Source organism: Gobius niger (assembly GCF_951799975.1).
Source record: "Gobius niger genome assembly, chromosome: 1".
In the NCBI taxonomy this organism is placed as follows: Eukaryota; Metazoa; Chordata; class Actinopteri; order Gobiiformes; family Gobiidae; genus Gobius; species Gobius niger.
This window is the reverse complement of record NC_136852.1, coordinates 60,572,087-60,591,795: the sequence shown is the minus strand read 5'-3', so window position 1 is coordinate 60,591,795 and position 19,709 is coordinate 60,572,087. Positions and strand designations below refer to the sequence as shown.

The following is a 19,709-nucleotide window of genomic DNA, read 5'->3' as shown; positions in this document are numbered from 1 at the left end:
TCTGTAATAATTCACTTATTTGACTGTATGGAAGCTCAGTATTGAGTATTGATTCCTCGAAGAATCAATACTCAAATGCACTTTAATCCGTTTAATCAACTTTTCCCCACAATGTACATACATCCAAAATGTATTTCACACTTGAATGATAGCAAAAACAATTCATTTGTCAAGTACAGTATGTCCTTTACAAGTGGGCTTCAGCTTACTCCTCAAATGCTTCATAAATATACAGTAAATCGAAAGAAAAGAAAGTCTTTTATCTCTTGGGGAGCACAATGCAGCAAGAAATTACGTAAACTACAAGGAGTGTTTGAGATGGGAAAATAATGCACAAAAAGTGAATTAATAACAATAATAATAAAGCACACAACAACTCAAGACTGCCATCTTGTGACGAGCCCCGAAACTACAAGTAAACAGGATAAGTATGTTAAGTCTTTTGGTCTTCCAGGAGATTTTCAAATGAAAATTTCTAGTTTTCTAAGAGCGTCTATGAAACAAATGTTCTTTTTTTTTACTCTTAGTAAACATTAAACACAAACTCACACAATACTGAACTGAAATATAACCAACAAAATATTTTGAGGCTTCAACACATTAAAAAAATTAAAGTACAATAAGAGGGAACACATAAATTGTCCATCAAATCCAGGGTTTTCTGACTTCGAATCTGATGAAGGAGCGATCGCTGTTGTTTTCTGCTGAGAATTTCACAGATTGTTGTGGTGAATAGTAGGCAAAGAGCTGATGTATCCAGGCATGTTGCGCTGTTTGTTTAAATCACAGATTTGTCACAGTACAAGGAAAGCAGTACGTGAACATTGTTTTTGCCTATAATGAAAGTATTATTTATTTATTTAATACATTCATGTTGCTTACTAAAGCCCCTGATGTGACAATCGTTCATATTGATAAGGTCTTGGATGGATTGTGAATGTAATGCACACAATAATAAAATTACAAAGAAAACAATTATTATACAGAAAGGAAAAACAAACAACCAAAACAAAACAGAAATAGAGAACTAAAGGAGAATTAAAATTGCACACATTTGACCTTGACCTGAAAACCCTTTCGCTAAGTTGTCAATCACTAGGCTACATTATTAAGTGTGTGTCCAAGCAAACCCAAATGCTGCCAGAGAAAAGCACAACAAAACAATTCTCACAGAGAAGATTAATTATCTCGTGCCTGTTACCAAACCTATTGCAGGTCTTGGTGTAACACGACACACATTCAGCCGTTTTTATCTTTTAATTGACCATTTGTTTCAAGTAAACCAAGAGAGAGAAAATGTAAGATTGTACCAGACAAAGCAACCCTCACAGAACATCGTCCGCATGTGCCTGGCTCTGTGTATCCTCATCTGCTTCTTTTTGTAGCTGTTGGTACTTCCTTTTGAAAAATCCAAACTATAAAAAAAGAAGGGAAAAAAGTACTTAAAAACACCACATTTGTTTACATGCCTAATCTGCTCACTGGATGAGTTTTTACCTTCCACAATAGTCCAACTGCCAGAGCCAAAAGTGCGATGCCTCCGAAAACACTTCCAATGATAACTCCTACAGGCACCTCCCCTTTCTCTCCGGGTTTGTTCACTGTCAGCGCCACCTTAACGGGCACATTAGACAAACCGTCTATTACAAGAGACAGTCGAGACTAACATGTATCTTTGTTTACTGTATTTCTTACAGGCAGTTCCTTGAGGCCAATTATGAGCAGATCCGGGTTGGCCGTCTCAACATTAACATTAGCAGTTAACTCAACAGTCTGATATGTAGCCTGTGACAACAAGACATTAAGTTGTAAGAGGTAAGCGCGTACAAAATAAACATATTGATAAGATATAGAACTTACTGTTATAAATGTGCCATTCCATATCCTTGTATTTACTCTTATATAGTTTTCACTTATTGCTTGAGCGTCTTTTATGATGCATTTTATTTGCTGGCATTTTGCAGTTGTGCAGTCCTGTTGGTTAAAACAACAAAATAGCAAAATAAGTGGTTATTACTTCTTTCTTCACAAGTCACTAACGTGGTCAATTCATTCCGTGCCCACACTCAGTGGAAAGCTACTTAGCCTCAGATATAGAGGGCTAACTAAGATGCGAGAGGCAGTGGACAATGGAAGGAAAATGATGTGTCTCATATAACAAGCATTGTCCCGACCAAATCATCAACAGCCTCTCTGACCACAATCAGTCTCTCAGTCAGCATAACAGCAATCCTTAATAATAAAGATCGTCCATACTGCTTCTTAGTTTAACTTCATTCTGAGCTTGGGTCTACATAGATTATATTAGCAGATTGTTTCCTTCCTTTATTTTCAATGTTTTTTGGTGGTGCTTTAAGAAACTTGGTACCACAGGCTTGTAAAGCGCAAGTCATTAATATTATTATTAGTCTCCCGCGGGACACTGTGAGGGAAATGCCCGAAATCTCATGATTTCATTTAGCAAACATTTAGTGATATGCAAGTAACAGGGATCAAAGATTAGTACTCAGTGAGCTCTATTTTTTGGTGTGGTCTGCAAGAAAACATAATAAAAGATGGCTCTGCGGTGCCCCCTCAAACATGCAGTTTACATGGTGTCAATGGGAGCCCGGTCAGAGGAAATGTCATTGAAACTAGGCATGGACATAGACGATGTTAGGACATGTGAATAATTAGAAACTGTACAGGAAGTCGGCCATATTAGGTGAACATCCAACCTTCAACATGGCACCTCCTGATTTTTTACATCTTCTCGGGTTTTCATACAAATGCCTCAAAGTTTGGTAAACTTTCAGACAAACATAAAACATAATAATTACAGTTCTCCTTTTCTACAAAGTCCCGCACCCTTTGGCCCGCTGCCTGTTTTATTAGTGGCTGCTCCAGCTCAAAGAGCGCCAGAAAAGGGTCATCACAGGAGCGAGGCCCTTTATCTCCGCAAGCAGCTTTAAGTTTTAGTTAAATTCACACAGCTTTGGTTTCACTGATATTAAGATTAATAAAAACAAACAAGCAAGCAAACAAACAACCAACATTAAAGTGTTTTCCTGACCAGTCTGTCAGAGCCCCTGAAGCTCTCCTCAGTGAAGGACACTTTGTGGCTCTTTCCAGCTGAGATGATCTTGAGTGGGTCGACCAATGTGCTGGCATCAGGACAGCTGACTGAGCCTCCCTGGAGTGACAGAGGGGTGCAAAACTGGCATCACCACAACAGCTTCACAATACAGCTGGCTCTACTCACTTCTGAGGTATCCACACTGGTAATGTACAGCAGTTTATTTCCTCCTTTGCTTGTTAATGGTAGATTTAGGTACACATACAACAGGTTGACTGGAAGGACCCCAGTTGATACCTGTACAGTTAAAAAATAATTTCCAAATTAATATACCACAAAAAACACTGTATATGAGAAAGGGGATCTTGTATACCTTTACTGTGAAGTTAAATTGAGTGCCAATGTCATCTAGAGTGTTTACTGTTTTTACCAATGAAATTGCAGAGTCAGCTACAAAGAAATTAATGTTGGTCTCTCTGCAACAAAGCAAACAATACATTATGATCACATTTGGTAAAAAATAATGCGGGCATTTGGCTAAAAAACATTTGGAAAAAAAATGATATTCATGAGTCACAATACCTGGATAGAACAATGCCTGCATCATAACGAACAGGAATGGAGAAGGAAACGTTGTTGTCTGCAGGTCTTTCCTCTTTCCCATCACTGAAAGAGTTACAGTATATAAATAATTTGTCATTCAAAATTTAATGTAATCCGGTCTAATTTTCCCCCATACCTTTTGGCTTCAAATGTCACCTCAGCTTTGTTCTGCAATTGCTCAAGGTTATAATCAAAATTGATTTGAAACTGAACCTGCATAACATAACATGATCCACATACAAATGAATGTAATAAACAGCAGTTATGGTAAATATGCGTAACAGACAAGTAAAAATGTTTCATACCTCCTCATTCATCTTCAATAATGGGTATCCCACTTGGCAGGTCACAGTTTGTGACTGTGTCGAAGTGCAGCTCACCTTATCTGTCTGTGGTTTTATAGGACAGATGAAGTTTAGTTGAACCTTTCATATGAAGGTGTCTGTAAAAAGCCTTTATGAAGTGTTTCATTGTGTGCTTACCGGAGGAAAAACTGAAGAGTAGTAGAGGTTGCTGGAGAACATAACTATCACCAGTGTGTTGTAGGCATTTTCCTTTTTGTTTTTCACACTAACTATGAATGACAGCTCTTTGTCATTCGCTCTAACCAACACCGGAGCTGAGCTGCAACATGTTCAAATATTTAATCTTCAATGTGCAAAACTGCAAGACAAGCATATGCCAGTAGCTTTTGTCCATGGAATGATTGCTTCGTATTACATTGTCAATGTGGTATAATTGTAAATAATTGATTAGTATAAAGTTGAACACAGTAATAATAAAAAATAATAATATAACATTGAAACAACATAGAGCTTCAAGAGTTGAAGAAAGTCATTTAAAAATATTCACAAGATTTGACTACCTTTAATTCCTGGTTTATGTCTAAATGTGTTACAAGTACCTAATTAGAGTATCACGTGGTAAGTCACGTGTGCTGACCACAAGAAAAAACAAAAAAGAGAAGCATTATATACATAGTGTATACAGTGGGTTGCATAAGCATTGGCCCCCTTTAAGTTTTTGACATATTGCCATGCTATGGAGCATAAACATAAATATATTTAACTGAAATATTATGTGAAAGACACACACTAAGCGACACACAATCGTGAAGTGAAATTAAATTTATGATTTAGAATTGTTTCTATGCATAAAAAACGGAAAAGTTCAACCAGTTGCCTTAAGTTAAATGAAGATTTCTGATTTATCACATGTTGACCCAATGACTAAATAGAGTCTACCTGTGTGTAATCTAATGTCAGTTCAAATACAGCTGCTCTGTGATGGTCTCAGAGGTCTGTTAAGAGACTATTGGGGAGCAGACAGCATCATGAAGTCCAAGAACACACCAGACAGGTCCGGGATAAAGTTATTGAGAAGTATGAAGCAGAGTTAGGCTATAAAAAGATTTCCAAAGCTTTGGAGCAGTTAAATACACCATCCAGGAATGGAAAGAGTATGGCATCACTGCAAACCTACAAAGACCCGGCCGTCCTCCTAAACTTACTGACCGAACAAGGACAGCACTGACCAGAGCTGTTACCAAGAAGCCATGATGACCCTGGATGAACTGCAGAGAGCTACAGCTCAGGTGGGGGAAACTGTCCAAGAGCAACTATTAGTCGTACACTGCACAAATATGGCCTCTATTTTTTGTCATGTCACATTTTTTGTTGCGTTTTCATTGCTATATTGACGCTTTTTCCGAGAAGTTTTAAGATTTGGGTGAACTGGAGAATATGTGCTTGGTTCAGGTGGAGGTTAAGAGGTTAATAAAAAGTGCATCAACAAAATGATTTCGTCATCGCCATGACGAAAACAACACTGGTTTATAATCATTTATATTATTTGCTTCTGTGTATATATATTTTTTATTTTGTTATGGGGAAAAGGCATAGAAAGTCTCACCTGGACAATTGTTTTAGTGTCTTCACATTCAGCACTAAGTCACTGACACAGACCTCATCCGAGCCACAATCTTTAGTGAAGGGGATCTGAAACATCAGCATAATCGAGAGTCAGTACAATAGTACGGGACTCAGCAGACTGCTGCTAATACACAAGTAGCAGTTTTGTCACAGTCTTGCGATGCTACTTAAGTGACAGCACTTACACTTAATAGTAATACCATTGACCACAGTCTGATCTAAAAAGTCAAGACCTGGTAACTTATTTGAAAACTTACAAAGAACTCCCAGGCCTTGGTAGAGTAGATGTCCAGCACTGGATTTGCGTTTTCATCTTTCTGCTCTATCTCTATCTTCAAACTGACAGAGTTTACAAAATCTGGGGCCTCCTATAAAAGAAGAATAAAAGATAATACATTATTTTTTGACAATCAAAATCTAAACCACATATAATTATATATAATTTAAATGTGTGTCGGAGCAAACTAACACATTAGATATCCAGTTGCTTCAATATTTTTTCAACAAATACTTTTTTACTCAACTCACATCGACAGTGTTGGGTATTAATGGAATACATGTATTTTTAATGCATGTTTAGAATACTCATTGTGAGTAATTCAGGTGCAAAAAAGTATTCAGAATAAGTTACAACATACATTTCAAAGCAAGTATTCAGTATTCTGTAGCTAAATATCATTTACACTGTCCATCGATGACTACTTTTTACACTTGTAGTTAGCAATGAATACAGCCATCCCTCTGCCTCCACTCAGTTCAAAACCATTTGGATCTGGATTGGATTTCCCTAAGAAGAGTTTGTCCTTTGCAAGTTGTACTGTTTTGATAATATATCCTTTATATGATAAATGAAGTTGGAAAGAGGGAGCCAGAGGAAATCCACACAGGCACTGACTGAGCAACAGCGCAGCCACTGAACATGTAAATTTAGATACAATGAGAAAAGACAAAAACAAATAAATTACCTGCACATACACCTCGTAGTCGTGGCACAATGCTGCAGATGTTATTTTAGCATTTTCCGTTAAGAAGCGCTCATGGTTTTTGGAGAAGAGTCCTCTTGATGACACTCGAGTAGCTTGCAAGTCCGCATCCAGAGTCAAAGTGTATGATATGTCTAGAGGAGAAAAAACTCTCAGGATGTCTTCAGTGTCAAAGAGCGCATCAAAACGCTGTTCTTTATGACTCACCCAAGGGTCCAACTGGGGTCTTTGGCCTGAAAGTGGCAGTGAAGCAAACCCTGGCCTTGAAACATGAAGCTTTGTGACCTTTTATGTCACAGAGTTTGCTGAGGATGTTTATCTTATTTGGAGTGAACCTGCCTGTGGGAGAAACAGATGCCACTCCACGGGACCTAAAAGACAAGTTGATAAATTAAAGTTAATAAAACAAAAGTAGCATCTCACCTTAAATAAAGGTGAGGATATGTGGGCAGAATGATTGAAAACTGACAAGTATGTTTTGTATTCAATTTTGCACCAACCAAAAGAAAGATATTCAAGAGGCATGTTGTTTAGTTTACCAATGAAAAGTAGATAAATTAAAATCTTATTGGAAATGGAAAGTGGAGATAAGATTTGGAATAAGTATGTCAGCAGGACAGTTCTAACCAGAGAAGTCTGGTAGGAAGGGGAGTACAGGATCTTGATCACTGCCTTTTGTGAATAGAGCACCAAGAACTCACTAATTCTGAACACTAACAAAACCAAAGAAATGACTATCGACTTTGGCAAGAAAAAGAACGTTGTACAGCCAATCAATATACATGGTGCACACATACAAATATCTAGGTGTTCAACTTGGACTAGAACATCAACACAGAGTCCCTCTACAAAAAGAGTCAGACCAGGCTCTTTTTTCTGAGGAGGTTGAAGTCCTTTGATGTGTGTAATCAAATGCTGTCTATGTTTTATCAATCTGTTGTTGCTGCTGTTCTTTTTTATGCTGTCATCTGCCGGGGCAATAACATATCTGTCACAAACCGTAACAGGCTGGACAAGCTGGTTAACTCATTGACTACCAATGACGTCTATAGACGTCAATTGAAATCCGAACGTTGACTGCCAATTCAAAAACATTTGGATCTGGATTGCTTTCCCCAAGAAGAATTTGTCCTTTGCAAGTTGTACTGTTTTGATAGTATATCCAATTGACGTCTATAGACGTCAATTGGGTTTTTCAATGGGAACAGCTGCAGCAAAGCCTTGAGCATGTCTGGTGTTAAAATCTTAGTTGTGCTGCCTAATGCTGCCACCTAGGGACTTCGGACAAGGTGGCAGCATTGCTCTTTCATTTTCTCAGCTTTTTGGTCAGAAAACAGCATTTTGGGTAATTTCACCTATTTTCTACGGACGATTACTAAAGAATGGAAAGAGGTACACACAAACTTTTTTTTAGATGAAAGAAGAGTCTAATCTTTCTTTTGGTGGGTTTCGTGTTGACATAAACCTAGACCTAAATTTTCTGTGGGTCTTGAAAAAACAGTCAAAATCCTGAAAAACCTCTGGCAGTGGGGAGCTCTCTGATTTGAAAATGGCTGGCAGTCAATGAGTTAAGAGGGCTGGGTCAGTGGTCGGGGGTCACTGGACTTTGTTGAGGCAGTGGTTGAGGGCATGGGGAGAAAGGTCCACGCCATCCTCAGTAACACCAGGCACCCTCTGCATGGGACTCTGTCTGCTCAGAAGAGCAATAGACCTGATTGTTTCCTCTCTGTATACAGAGAGACTGAGCGCTTTTGGAGATCCTTCATCCCTGCTGCTATTTGATTACAGAATTATTATTGCTGAGGTAAATGTGTGGGGGTTTAACTTCGGGCAAGTACTTTTTATTATATTTATATGTATTGTCTTTTTATCCGCTGTTTGCTACTGATGGACAACTGAATTTCCCCTCATTCTCCTGATTTCCCCATCTAAGTCTGGGACACAGAATATATAGAGAATACCTCTTTTAGTGTGTATGTGGTTAAATCACTAGAAGTATAATATAAGTATATAAGTATATAATATGCATGTTGAGTTTCATTTACCACAGTTGTACCACTTTTCCATAGCCACCAACTGATACATCAAAGAGCTTGTCACCATTCAGGTCTTTGTAGCTGTCAAGTGACCGTCCAAAATACTGCATATGAGGATCAAGTTTTGAGCCAAAGATTTTCTGAAATGACCACAGGAGCAGAGTAAGTAGAGCATGTTCAGGAAGTATATCTTTTTTTTTTTTTAAACAAAGTCTTACCTGTGAAAACTGCTTGTTGACCGTTTTCTTATTACCATTGAATATATAGAGAACACCTCTTTTGTCATCTTCAAGAGGAGCTCCCACAACAACATCACTGAAACCATCCAGGTCCAGGTCTGGCACAGCAGAGATTGCCATCCCAAAGCGGGCATTCTCTGTCGACTCTGGACCAATGAGAAGACCCTGTTCATTTAGGATGCCCTACAAAAATACAGTGCAGTTGTGGTACATGACTGTTTTCATTCAAAGATTAAAGAAGGATCGTGTGATGAGCATTTACCTTTGTGACGGAGAAGACGTAGACTGCTCCTTGCTCTTTCTTCAGCTCACTCATAAACATTGGTGCACCAACAAGAAGAACATCTGTGACTCCATCTTTATCTACATCCAATGGACACAACACACTTCCGAAATACGACCCAATCTATGAAAACAAACATCATGGTTTTTTTTTTACACAAAGTTACTTTTGACAAGAGCTCTGGATAAAGCAAGTACCTGTTTTCCTCTTTCGGAGTCGATGACATTGACAAGCTTCTGTGCATTCATGGTGTAAACGATGACCTGTCCAGAATGGTTGGAGCGTGGGGCTCCAGCCACAAAGTACTCTGTGTAGCCATCGCTCAGTGAGCTCACAGAGTAACCTGAAACAAAGAAAGAATAACTTTTGATATATATATTTTTGCCCATTTGTTTAACACCTCCATTTTTTTAAAAGGAAGCAAGCAAAATTGTACACAAATTAATAATATATCGAGGATGGAAATGACAACTGGGAAGTAGCAAGATCACGGAAAATATGTATATTAACATGCCTTTCAACACAAAACTAGTGACTTTCGGGAATGTTAGCTGTGTTTGGCATTGATAACCATCTGTAAGTAAGTAATGATCGCCTTTTGTCACTTGCTTTGCACCAGACATCGTACATGTAACGAGACTGTTGCTGTAGTTGTGTTTGTCCTTTGTTCTTTTGTACTATTATGATATAATCTCTTATTGGAATGATTTCGGGGGTGGGCGTATAAGCTTTTGTTTCGGCCCACTCCTTTTGAGCAGAATTTCAACTGCTCAAATAAACAAATAAACTAAACTAAACTAAACCTCTTGAGAGTCTGTCACCGTACCCAGTAAAGAGCTGTGGTTCCGGTCTTGAAGAGTTGTTTCGAAGGCAGAGAATGGAAGAATATCCACTTTTGCACCAGTCTGATGAACAACTGTGCCACTCCATCCATAAGCTCCCACGGCTCCCAGCATCATTGTGTCCTGAGAGTCAGAGACACATATTGAGAATCATAAATAGCTGGAAATACAAAGAATACTTCTACGCGCTTTATCTTTGCATAACATTACACTGTGCACTGGAGGTCAACTCAAGTTAAGCATCTACTTTGTAATATCAGCACAAACTAAATACTAAAACTAAATACATTACTATAACACTATTCATTTCATTCAAAAGCATAATGATCCAGTCAATTATTTTGTCTTCATTAACTGTACGGCATAATAATTGCATTTAGTAAACACATTAGACAATAAACATGGATGTTTGCTCCCTGAAATGGCAAGATGACACATTTGTGAGATTGTGGACACATGTTTCCTTTTTTCCTCACCTGTTGACTGGAGTAGTGAGCACTAAATCCCACTTGGGACATTTCCATCTTGAAGTTTTCCCCTCCTTTTCCAGTGCCTTTAAGACAGGGTGGTTGTATTATTACTGTGGATCTGACAAATACCTCCAAAGCATCTTGTTAAGCGTTCTAGTTGTAATTTAGACATGCTCAGACCTGCAGTCCCTCTGAGTGTGTCTAAGAACAGGCATGCAAAACCATAGCTACAAAAGTAATATGCACCTTCAATGTTAAAGATGCGTGTTCCGAGTGTCCCTGCAATATTGGACAGGGCGGCCTCCTCAGACACGTTGAAGAAGAACTTTTCAGTTGGCAAGCTTGCGATAGATTTGATTTCTTTGATCAAGTTCTGTGTATCTATGTTGTTTCTGTTGTAATAGCCCAAGACCTAAAACCAAAAAAGGGAAAGGAGCAGGAATGAAGGAATGAAAGAATGAATAAATGAATGAATCAATCAATCAATCAATCAATCAATCAATCAATCAATCAATCAATCAATCAATCAATCAATCAATCAATCAATCAATCAATCAATCAATCAATCAATCAATCATAGTTACTATTAATTCAACTTACAGCTATTCCAAAGCGAGTGACTTTGTTTCGCTCACATATGTTGATGGCAGCATCTCTAATGTCGAAATCATGAGATTCTCCATCAGTAACCACAACCATGACATTAGGTGCGGTCGATCGGCCACCGTAAGTCTCAGTGAAGAGGAACTCACTGATCAAAAACACAAAAACCACCTGTAGTTCAGTTTTTGTAAGGTTTTGGCAAAAATGTGTCGTGTTGATGAAAGTAACACAGATTTCTCTGATAAACACAGACACGTTTCCCCCGTCATCGCCCCTACTGATCAGTCTCGTTTAAGACAATATGATAACCTCTTAACCCCCACCTGAACCGAGCACATTTTCTCCAGTTTGGCTTTACCCAAGTCAAAAAGCTTCTTGAAAAAAGTGTTAAAATAACGGCGAAAACAAGGATAAGCGCGAGAGAAAAGTGACAAAAACACGACAAAAAAAGCAATGCCCAAACAAAGCAATGCCAAAGCAACAAAAAGTGACAAAACCGTGACCAAAGCTCGACCAAAAAGTGACAAAAAAAGCAAAAAAAACATAACAAAAAAAACTATAAAAAAAGACGAGATCACGTCAAAAACACTTTAAAAATGTGACAAAAACGCAGCGATGTGACAAAAAAGTTACAATAATTTTTCAGCGTTTTAGCTTTCAAATGAGGCGTTACACTGTTGCTCTCCGGTTCGAGAAGCTTTTAGATTTGGGTAAAGCCGAACTGGAGACAATGCCCTCGGTTCAGGCGCAGGTGCACATGATAAAATCAAAACTATGATCTCGACTTTGAGCCCATCGTGACATTCATCTTTTAGGCATATCGCTCGCCTCTATTTGGACTGAATCAATAAATAGTCAATTGATTGTCACAGACTCTGTTTATGATGAACACAATACAAGTACACATAACCGTGCACTGAAATTAAACAACAGCCACAAGAAATCATACAAAATCATAGAATAGCCAGCATTTGCAGGGAAAAAAAGGCAGAGCTCACCAGGCGTGTTTAATGGCATTGAAGGTGTTTGTCGAGTGCCCGTACATCTGTGTAATTCTTGTTGTAGCAGCCATCACCTGTTCCTTTGAGTCATAGTCCCTAAGATGAAACTCCACTTGAACACCCACAGAATACTGCATCACACTGACCTGGTACAATAGTAAAACTAACATCAGTCACAACTTTACACAAAATATAATAGTTTTGTTGTTGTTTTCCCCCACGCACCCGTGTTCTGTCCGATCCAATGTCAAGTGATGGTATCAGCTTCTGCAGAAAGTCATTCATGGGTTTCCAAGGATAAATGCTGTTTGAGCCATCCAGGACTATTACAATATCCATGGCACCACCACATTCTACAAAACAGTACAGCACAGCCGTTAGTTACCAATACTCTGCTATTCTGGTTATGTTACAAGCAGGAGGATTAAAGGCATTCTACTGGTTAAGCAACAATAAAACCACTTGTTCCAACCACAGGACTGTCACTTGACCACACTTATTTTCCTGCGACTTGTTTGGATAGATACAGCCTACATTAGCGGCAGATTCAGAATTAGAAATGCTCCAACAGCTTGCCCATTTTCCTTGCAATAAATCAATATGCAATGTATTGTTCAGTTCTTTTCTTCACTTGAGCATTATTGACTGGTGTCGTTATTCAGTTGCAAAGTGTGAGGTCAGTGGAAAGGAATTAAACCACGGTTTCCTGCATGAGTATAGCGGAAAATTAATGTGATGATTACTTGAATGAGAGATAAGGGGTAGGTTTACTATAAGTTCTTTGAACTTCTTCCTACTCCTTTTGAGCACAAAGTCGTGTTTTGTATTTTTTCTTTCTGTAAATGTTGGCATACTTTTTCTGCTCAAATGAATAAATAAATGAATGAAATGAAGATTAATAACAAACAAACAATAATAGTATTTGGCCTCTTTCAAAAACAGTAAATCACCCATAGATATCTATCAGCCCGTTGCCCATTTGAGATTTGACACCAAATGATTGAAAGGCACAAATGCAACCTATAGATAAAGGCGGTAGTATCTTACTTTGTACGGCAGGAGAGAAGGCTGGTTGAGGTTGGAAGAGGGGACTCATTTTTGTACAGATCCCTGGGTAGAAATCCTGACTACCACAACGCTGCGCCCACAATGGCCCACAGGTCTACGAAAAGCAAAGCTTGTGAACAGACTAAAGGTGAAATATGTCTAATTATATTGTGAAAGGCATGAAGTTCCAACTCATATGTTACTGACAAAGCATACCAAATAACTATGGAGGACCGTGGCTGCCAAAACTATAAATATATACATAAATAAATAAATAAATAAATAAATTTAAAAAAGATAACATTTGCAAAGAAATGCGTGCAATTATGAGAATAAGTGCATTTATTTCTGTATTTATTTATTTATATATTTATTTATTTCTGTATTTATTTATTTATTTACATATTTATTTATTTTTGTATTTATTTATACATTTATTTCTGTATTTCTCTATTTATTTCTCTATTTCTGTATTTATTTTTGTATTTATTTATTTATTTATATATTTATTTATTTCTCTATTTATTTATTTATTTCTCTATTTATTTATTTATTTTTGTATGTATTTATTTATTTCTCTATTTATTTATTTATTTCTCTATTTATTTTTTTATTTATGCATTTATTTATTTATTTCTGTATTTATTTATTTATTTCTCTATTTATTTATTTATTTCTCTATTTATTTATTTATTTCTGTATTTATTTATTTATTTCTGTATTTATTTCTGTATTTATTTCTGTATTTCTCTTAATGAGATGCAAATCATGGGGTGGGTCGGGATGCCTCTGCTGTAAGCTCATTGGTCAATCTTTTTCCTTGCTCCAGAGCTTGTCCAGCATAGACGGCCATGTTGAGATCACTGTGTTCTCGCTATAGCCATGTCAGAACGAAAAAAAAAAAAAAAGCATTCTTCCATATGCAGCAATTGCATTGTGTGTGTGTTTTTTAAACAAATAAGTAAATTATCCTTTGCTCTGGGTCGCTGAACAGCCTCCATTTTGGAGTGGTGAACGGTTGCATGTTGGACCTCAAGCATATCTAGTTGGGGACTGCTGTGCTATGTTCTAATGAGCTGAGAAGACTGGCGGACAGGAGAATCTGTAGTGTTGACTATATTATTTTCCGTTTGGATCAGTTACGTAAAGTCCCGTCGCCAGACGTCAGTCTTAAGGCGGCATTAGTACTACTATAAAGAACATATTTTTCGGTATTCGCGTAGCCCTGGCGCACACTGATCATTACATTAAACATAATCAACAGCAAATATGACCAGACCAACTACAGCTGTAACATCAGTCCTCGTGGCGGAAACGTCAGTAGGCCTACATGCATTAAATGCCGCCGGTCCTCTCTCTCCGTGAGGAGGAAATAGTTAGGTTACTTGTGGAGTTTGGGCTGGTCTAATCGGGCAGAAAGCGCGAAAGTAACACTGTGCAAATGAGTGATCTTTGCCCAATTTGTAGTGGTTGTACAGCAGTTCTGCAGGCCTTCTCGTGGTTATACGGCGTATGTCTGCGTATCACGTAGTCTACTACACCACATCTGTGTCGGGGGGGCGGGCATGGCCCCGTATGGCCAGCCCATAGCGACGGGTATAACCACTAGAAAACATGCAGGATGGCCGGATAACCACGACAAACCGGGCCAAGATACGTATCACTCATGTGCGAAGTGTTACTTTGCGCTTTCAATCGGTTTAATACACCGCACGCGACGAGCTCTCGCGCAAAATGCGTACATGTACATTACAGGCGTGCGCTGAGAAGCGCCATGCTGTCAAGATGCGTGTGCCCACAACAAACCACTACAAATTGGGCAAAGATCACTCAATTGCACAGTGTTACTTTCGCGCTTTCTGCCCGATTAGACCAGCCCAAACTCCACAACAAGTAGCCTAACTATTTCCTCCTCTAGCACGGAGGCGGCATTTCATCCCTCTCTCCCTTTCTCTGGCACGGTTCCTTCCAAGCTGCGCTCGTGCGCAATTGCGCACGGCTCCCGTGTTGTCTGGGCACAAAATAAAATATAGGTGATATGATAGAGGGGCATCAACGATCATCCTCCGCCCCGAGAGTCCACGATGCTCGTGAGAGGCAAAGGCAGTGACAGGTGCTCGTGTGTGTTTTACTACAAAGCGCTGAAGTCCGCCGAAAAGTCCCCGCGTTCGAAGTGTGCGTTTTACACTCAGACACTGGAGCTTTCAGTGAAGGCTGAGAGAGACTGAAAAGTGGACGCGGCCACAGCACTGACCGAGCCATATTCATGGTACAAACGGTGGCGCGAGTGTGGGGGTGTGTGTGGGGGGAGTGTGGAGGGGAGTGTGGAGGGGAGTGTGGGGGTGCAGGCGCTCGTTCTACAGCCCCAGAGTCCGGTCGTTTTCCACGCTCGGAAACGTGTTTTCGTTGCATCGGCGCAGTATTCTGCACAGACGCAAGGCCCAGCTCATTCAGCTGCTTTTGAAAAGGACCTCACTCATAAGTTCAAGTTTGAGTAGAAGGATGTGTTGATGAGGAGGCTCAGCTCGGAGAAACGCATGTAGGCCTACTGACGTTTACGCCACGAGGACTGATGTTACAGCTGTAGTTGGTCTGGTCATATTTGCTGTTGATTATGTTTAATGTAATGATCAGTGTGCGCCAGGGCTACGCGAATACCGAAAAATATGTTCTTTATAGTAGTACTAATGCCGCCTTAAGACTGACGTCTGGCGACGGGACTTTACGTAACTGATCCAAACGGAAAATAATATAGTCAACACTACAGATTCTCCTGTCTGCCAGTCTTCTCAGCTCATTAGAACATAGCACAGCAGTCCCCAACTAGATATGCTTGAGGTCCAACATGCAACCGTTCACCACTCCAAAATGGAGGCTGTTCAGCGACCCAGAGCAAAGGATAATTTACTTAGCCTATTTGTTTAAAAAACACACACACAATGCAATTGCTGCATATGGAAGAATGCTTTTTTTTTTTTTTCGTTCTGACATGGCTATAGCGAGAACACAGTGATCTCAACATGGCCGTCTATGCTGGACAAGCTCTGGAGCAAGGAAAAAGATTGACCAATGAGCTGACAGCAGAGGCATCCCGACCCACCCCATGATTTGCATCTCATTAAGAGAAATACAGAAATAAATACAGAAATAAATACAGAAATAAATACAGAAATAAATAAATAAATAGAGAAATAAATAAATAAATAGAGAAATAAATAAATAAATAGAGAAATAAATAAATAAATACAGAAATAAATAAATAAATGCATAAATAAAAAAATAAATAGAGAAATAAATAAATAAATAGAGAAATAAATAAATACATACAAAAATAAATAAATAAATAGAGAAATAAATAAATAAATAGAGAAATAAATAAATATATAAATAAATAAATAAATACAAAAATAAATACAGAAATAGAGAAATAAATAGAGAAATACAGAAATAAATGTATAAATAAATATAAAAATAAATAAATAAATATATAAATACAGAAATACAGAAATAAATAAATATATAAATAAATAAATACAGAAATAAATGCACTTATTCTCATAATTGCACGCATTTCTTTGCAAATTTTATCTTTTTAAAATTTATTTATTTATTTATTTATTTATGTATATATTTATAGTTTTGGCAGCCACGGTCCTCCATAAATAACCATTGACAGCAGGTATCCTAGTGAGGGTCAATCCAATGATCATGTTGTCGGATATTTCGTGGACACTTGGTAAACTAACTGAATCTGTAAATAGATAATAGATAATAATTAAAAAAAAGAAATCATTTCAGACAAGAAAATATGAATTATTAGTTGGCTTTGTCAGTGTTTGCAGAGATTACTTTTGACCAGATGCAGGTGAAGCAGTACCTTGGATGTCAAGTTTGTCACAGGTGTTTCTTGACCCTGAAATGGGACACTTGTAAACATCCCCCTTCCTGTTGCGACTGTATCCACTCAACGGAGCACCAACCAGGAGCCTATTCAAGAAATGTTTTTATAATTTTACCAGCAAGATAAAAAGGTGAACAGCGTATATAGTGAGGCAACCTGGCCAGCCAGACTGTTGTTCTCTTCTCTACAAAGCCTAGTCAGAGTTTGTGTCAGTTCGGAAGAGCGAGATAAGCAGGACAGGCGGATTAATCCATCAGACAAATGCATGGTTTATCCATATCAAAGCAAACATCAGGTGAGTAAGACTAAATGAAATATCAAAGAAGAGTGAGAGACAGCAAACTGTAGCTTCTGCCAAAGCAACAGGTGAAGTAAAGGTGGTAATCATGCAGTATAATATAAAGTTGGCTCTGAATGACACAGGGTTATTACAGAGGAAATGTTTCTACATTTGAATGACGCAATACAAATAAACAACTATGATTGGACCGTCCTAACATGGTGGAAATCATTGGGTACGAGCGAGACTTCAGAATGGCTGTCTTGCCAGGCTAATGGTTAGGTATATTCAGGTTTCACAAACTCAACTGAAAATTAAAGAACATTAGGAAATTTTCTTTTCAGAACAACTACTACATTACTATTTTAAGTGACTGTATCAAAAGGGCTGGCAATTCTAGGTGAGCACAACACATGATAAATGTTGTTTTAATGTTTAAACTGATAACATTTTCATTTGAAGTTGCACAATCAGCAACATCCCACGTTGGAAACTGCATGTGTCATTGCTTATGCTAAGCATCTCTAGCCACATAGTCAGTGATAAGTGTTATCGCTTTGTTGCATCATACTCGCTTTGGATATCAAACTGAACAACGCTCTTCTCTGTGGACTGTGTAAGACTGTCGTGTTTTTTTGGCTCAATTCTGCAGAGCCAATTTGATTGTCCGTTTTTTCTGTGGCAGAGCAGACAGGGTTATCTCTGAAGGGGATACTACGCACATCTCATAGCCTCTCTGGTCCTGCTTCAAAGAGAAGACTGCAGTGTCTTGCTTTGGTCCCACTGACTGAAGGACAGCTTCATCCACTTGGCTGTCCTGATGTAGACTGATGGAAGCGACGCCGACAATCTGTGCCATCGGCCCTTCCCACTACAACCACCAACCACTCACACACAACATTCATACAAGCAAGGAGGGTGACGTGTCTTGTCCAAGGACACAACGACAGTCAGCTGAGATTCGAACTGACAACCTTCCTGTCATAAGATGACCCGCTCTGAGCCAAAAGAGTTAATAAAATGGAAACCAAATAAGTCAAATTGACAGCAGGAACAAGGCGAAAATACACTACAGCGGATTTGAGTGGAAATATAATTATAAACAAGAAGTGAATAATAAGGTTCAGAGGCCTCTATAGCAACAGCAACAACACGTATTGCATTTTCTGGTAACAGCTATTGTAATTTTAAATTAGTCTAACTAACTTCTGCTTGTGCAGGCAGTGTGTGTTGCGTAAAGCTCAATGTTGAATTTGGAAGTTAGCCTGTGCTTTCCTGTACTGACAAGAGTAGACAAGTGCATTAAAAATCATGAGACGATTGTTATGGTAACTTTGAATACAAGGCTTCTTAAGCATTACTTTGAAAACCCACCATTTGCCTTCGTGGTTAGTTGCCTGTTGCACTGCATAGCCAAATTCTTGTTGTGCGGGTCCACTAAAGACCTGAGCCCCGGATGTGCCAATGTTGAAGCTGTGTGAACGCTGGACCTCAGCGGCTGCGAGAGGGACAGGAAGACAGATTATTGACAGAATATAGGTTGGGTTACCTTTAAAGCTAGACTAAAATACATTTGGAAAACACAAACACACATTGTACAGTCAGGGCAACACAAGACAGTTGGTCTAGAAATCTCAAACTATTGTATTCCCCGTATTATTTAATTTAAAAGGCAGCATCACAAATGACTTCCCTGGGGTTCAGATACATCTGCGATTCTGCGTCAAGAGCTGTAACTGCGGATGTTTGTGCACCACGATGGGACAAGTCCGCACAGGCTCCGAGTGCTCATCACTATGAAGAATGCGATTTGCTGGGGGGGCTCGGGTCAATCCCCATGACATTAACCCAGTCTACACCACCACCGAGTGCTACACATAGCCCATGTTATAGCCTACTAACCCCACAGACCATGGTTAATCAAAACATATTAACTTCACACGGACATTCAGTGTCAGTGTTTTGTGAGCCAAATAAAAGTTCATCCCATAAAAGTTACACCGGGATGAAGAGCAACAGCAACCTGAACTCACTTTAGCATTTGACCGCTTCTATTACGCACGAAAACCGAGACACACCGAAGCGCGTTACTTACAAAAGAGAAGGAGGGTAAAGATGATAGTCCCACAGGAGCGCTCCATCGTTGTCTGAGTAGCGGGAGAGCGAGGTGGTAGTCATGTGGGAGGCGCGACATATAGCGCACGCTTCCTAAATATGGTCTGTACCTGCCGCTCGACCTTAGAGGATGAGATGGGGCGTAAACGTTGTTCCGATTTGTCTAACTTTAACTTTGGCCCCCTGATCGTTTAACAACATGGAAATGGAAATTGATTAATACAAAAGGATATAGTCTAGGCTAAAGCATCAGATCTTGGGGACCCCAAGCATCAAATTCACAAGGGCCCCTCCAGCCACACAAATTAGGAACAAACAAG

At 38.9% G+C, this 19,709-nt stretch overlaps 1 protein-coding gene across 1 annotated transcript; it reads right to left on the bottom strand.

The window, feature by feature from the left end:
- Positions 1-1,249: 1,249 nt before the first annotated feature.
- On the bottom strand, positions 1,250-19,415 carry LOC306975903 (integrin alpha-2-like; the record flags this gene model as incomplete). The annotated part of the gene is made up of 30 exons (XM_079573701.1): positions 1,250-1,415; positions 1,498-1,614; positions 1,696-1,785; positions 1,861-1,974; positions 3,053-3,172; positions 3,242-3,352; positions 3,429-3,531; positions 3,638-3,721; positions 3,795-3,871; positions 3,964-4,047; positions 4,141-4,282; positions 5,570-5,655; positions 5,847-5,957; positions 6,555-6,706; positions 6,780-6,943; positions 8,618-8,748; positions 8,827-9,030; positions 9,110-9,253; positions 9,328-9,473; positions 9,957-10,095; positions 10,449-10,525; positions 10,689-10,854; positions 11,043-11,193; positions 12,044-12,192; positions 12,272-12,399; positions 13,094-13,208; positions 16,753-16,844; positions 16,971-17,080; positions 18,649-18,772; positions 19,370-19,415. The coding sequence occupies 30 exons, from the start codon at positions 19,413-19,415 to the stop codon at positions 1,326-1,328; spliced, it is 3,567 nt and encodes a 1,188-aa protein (XP_079429827.1). The 3' UTR covers positions 1,250-1,325.
- Between the last annotated feature and the right edge of the window lie 294 nt (positions 19,416-19,709).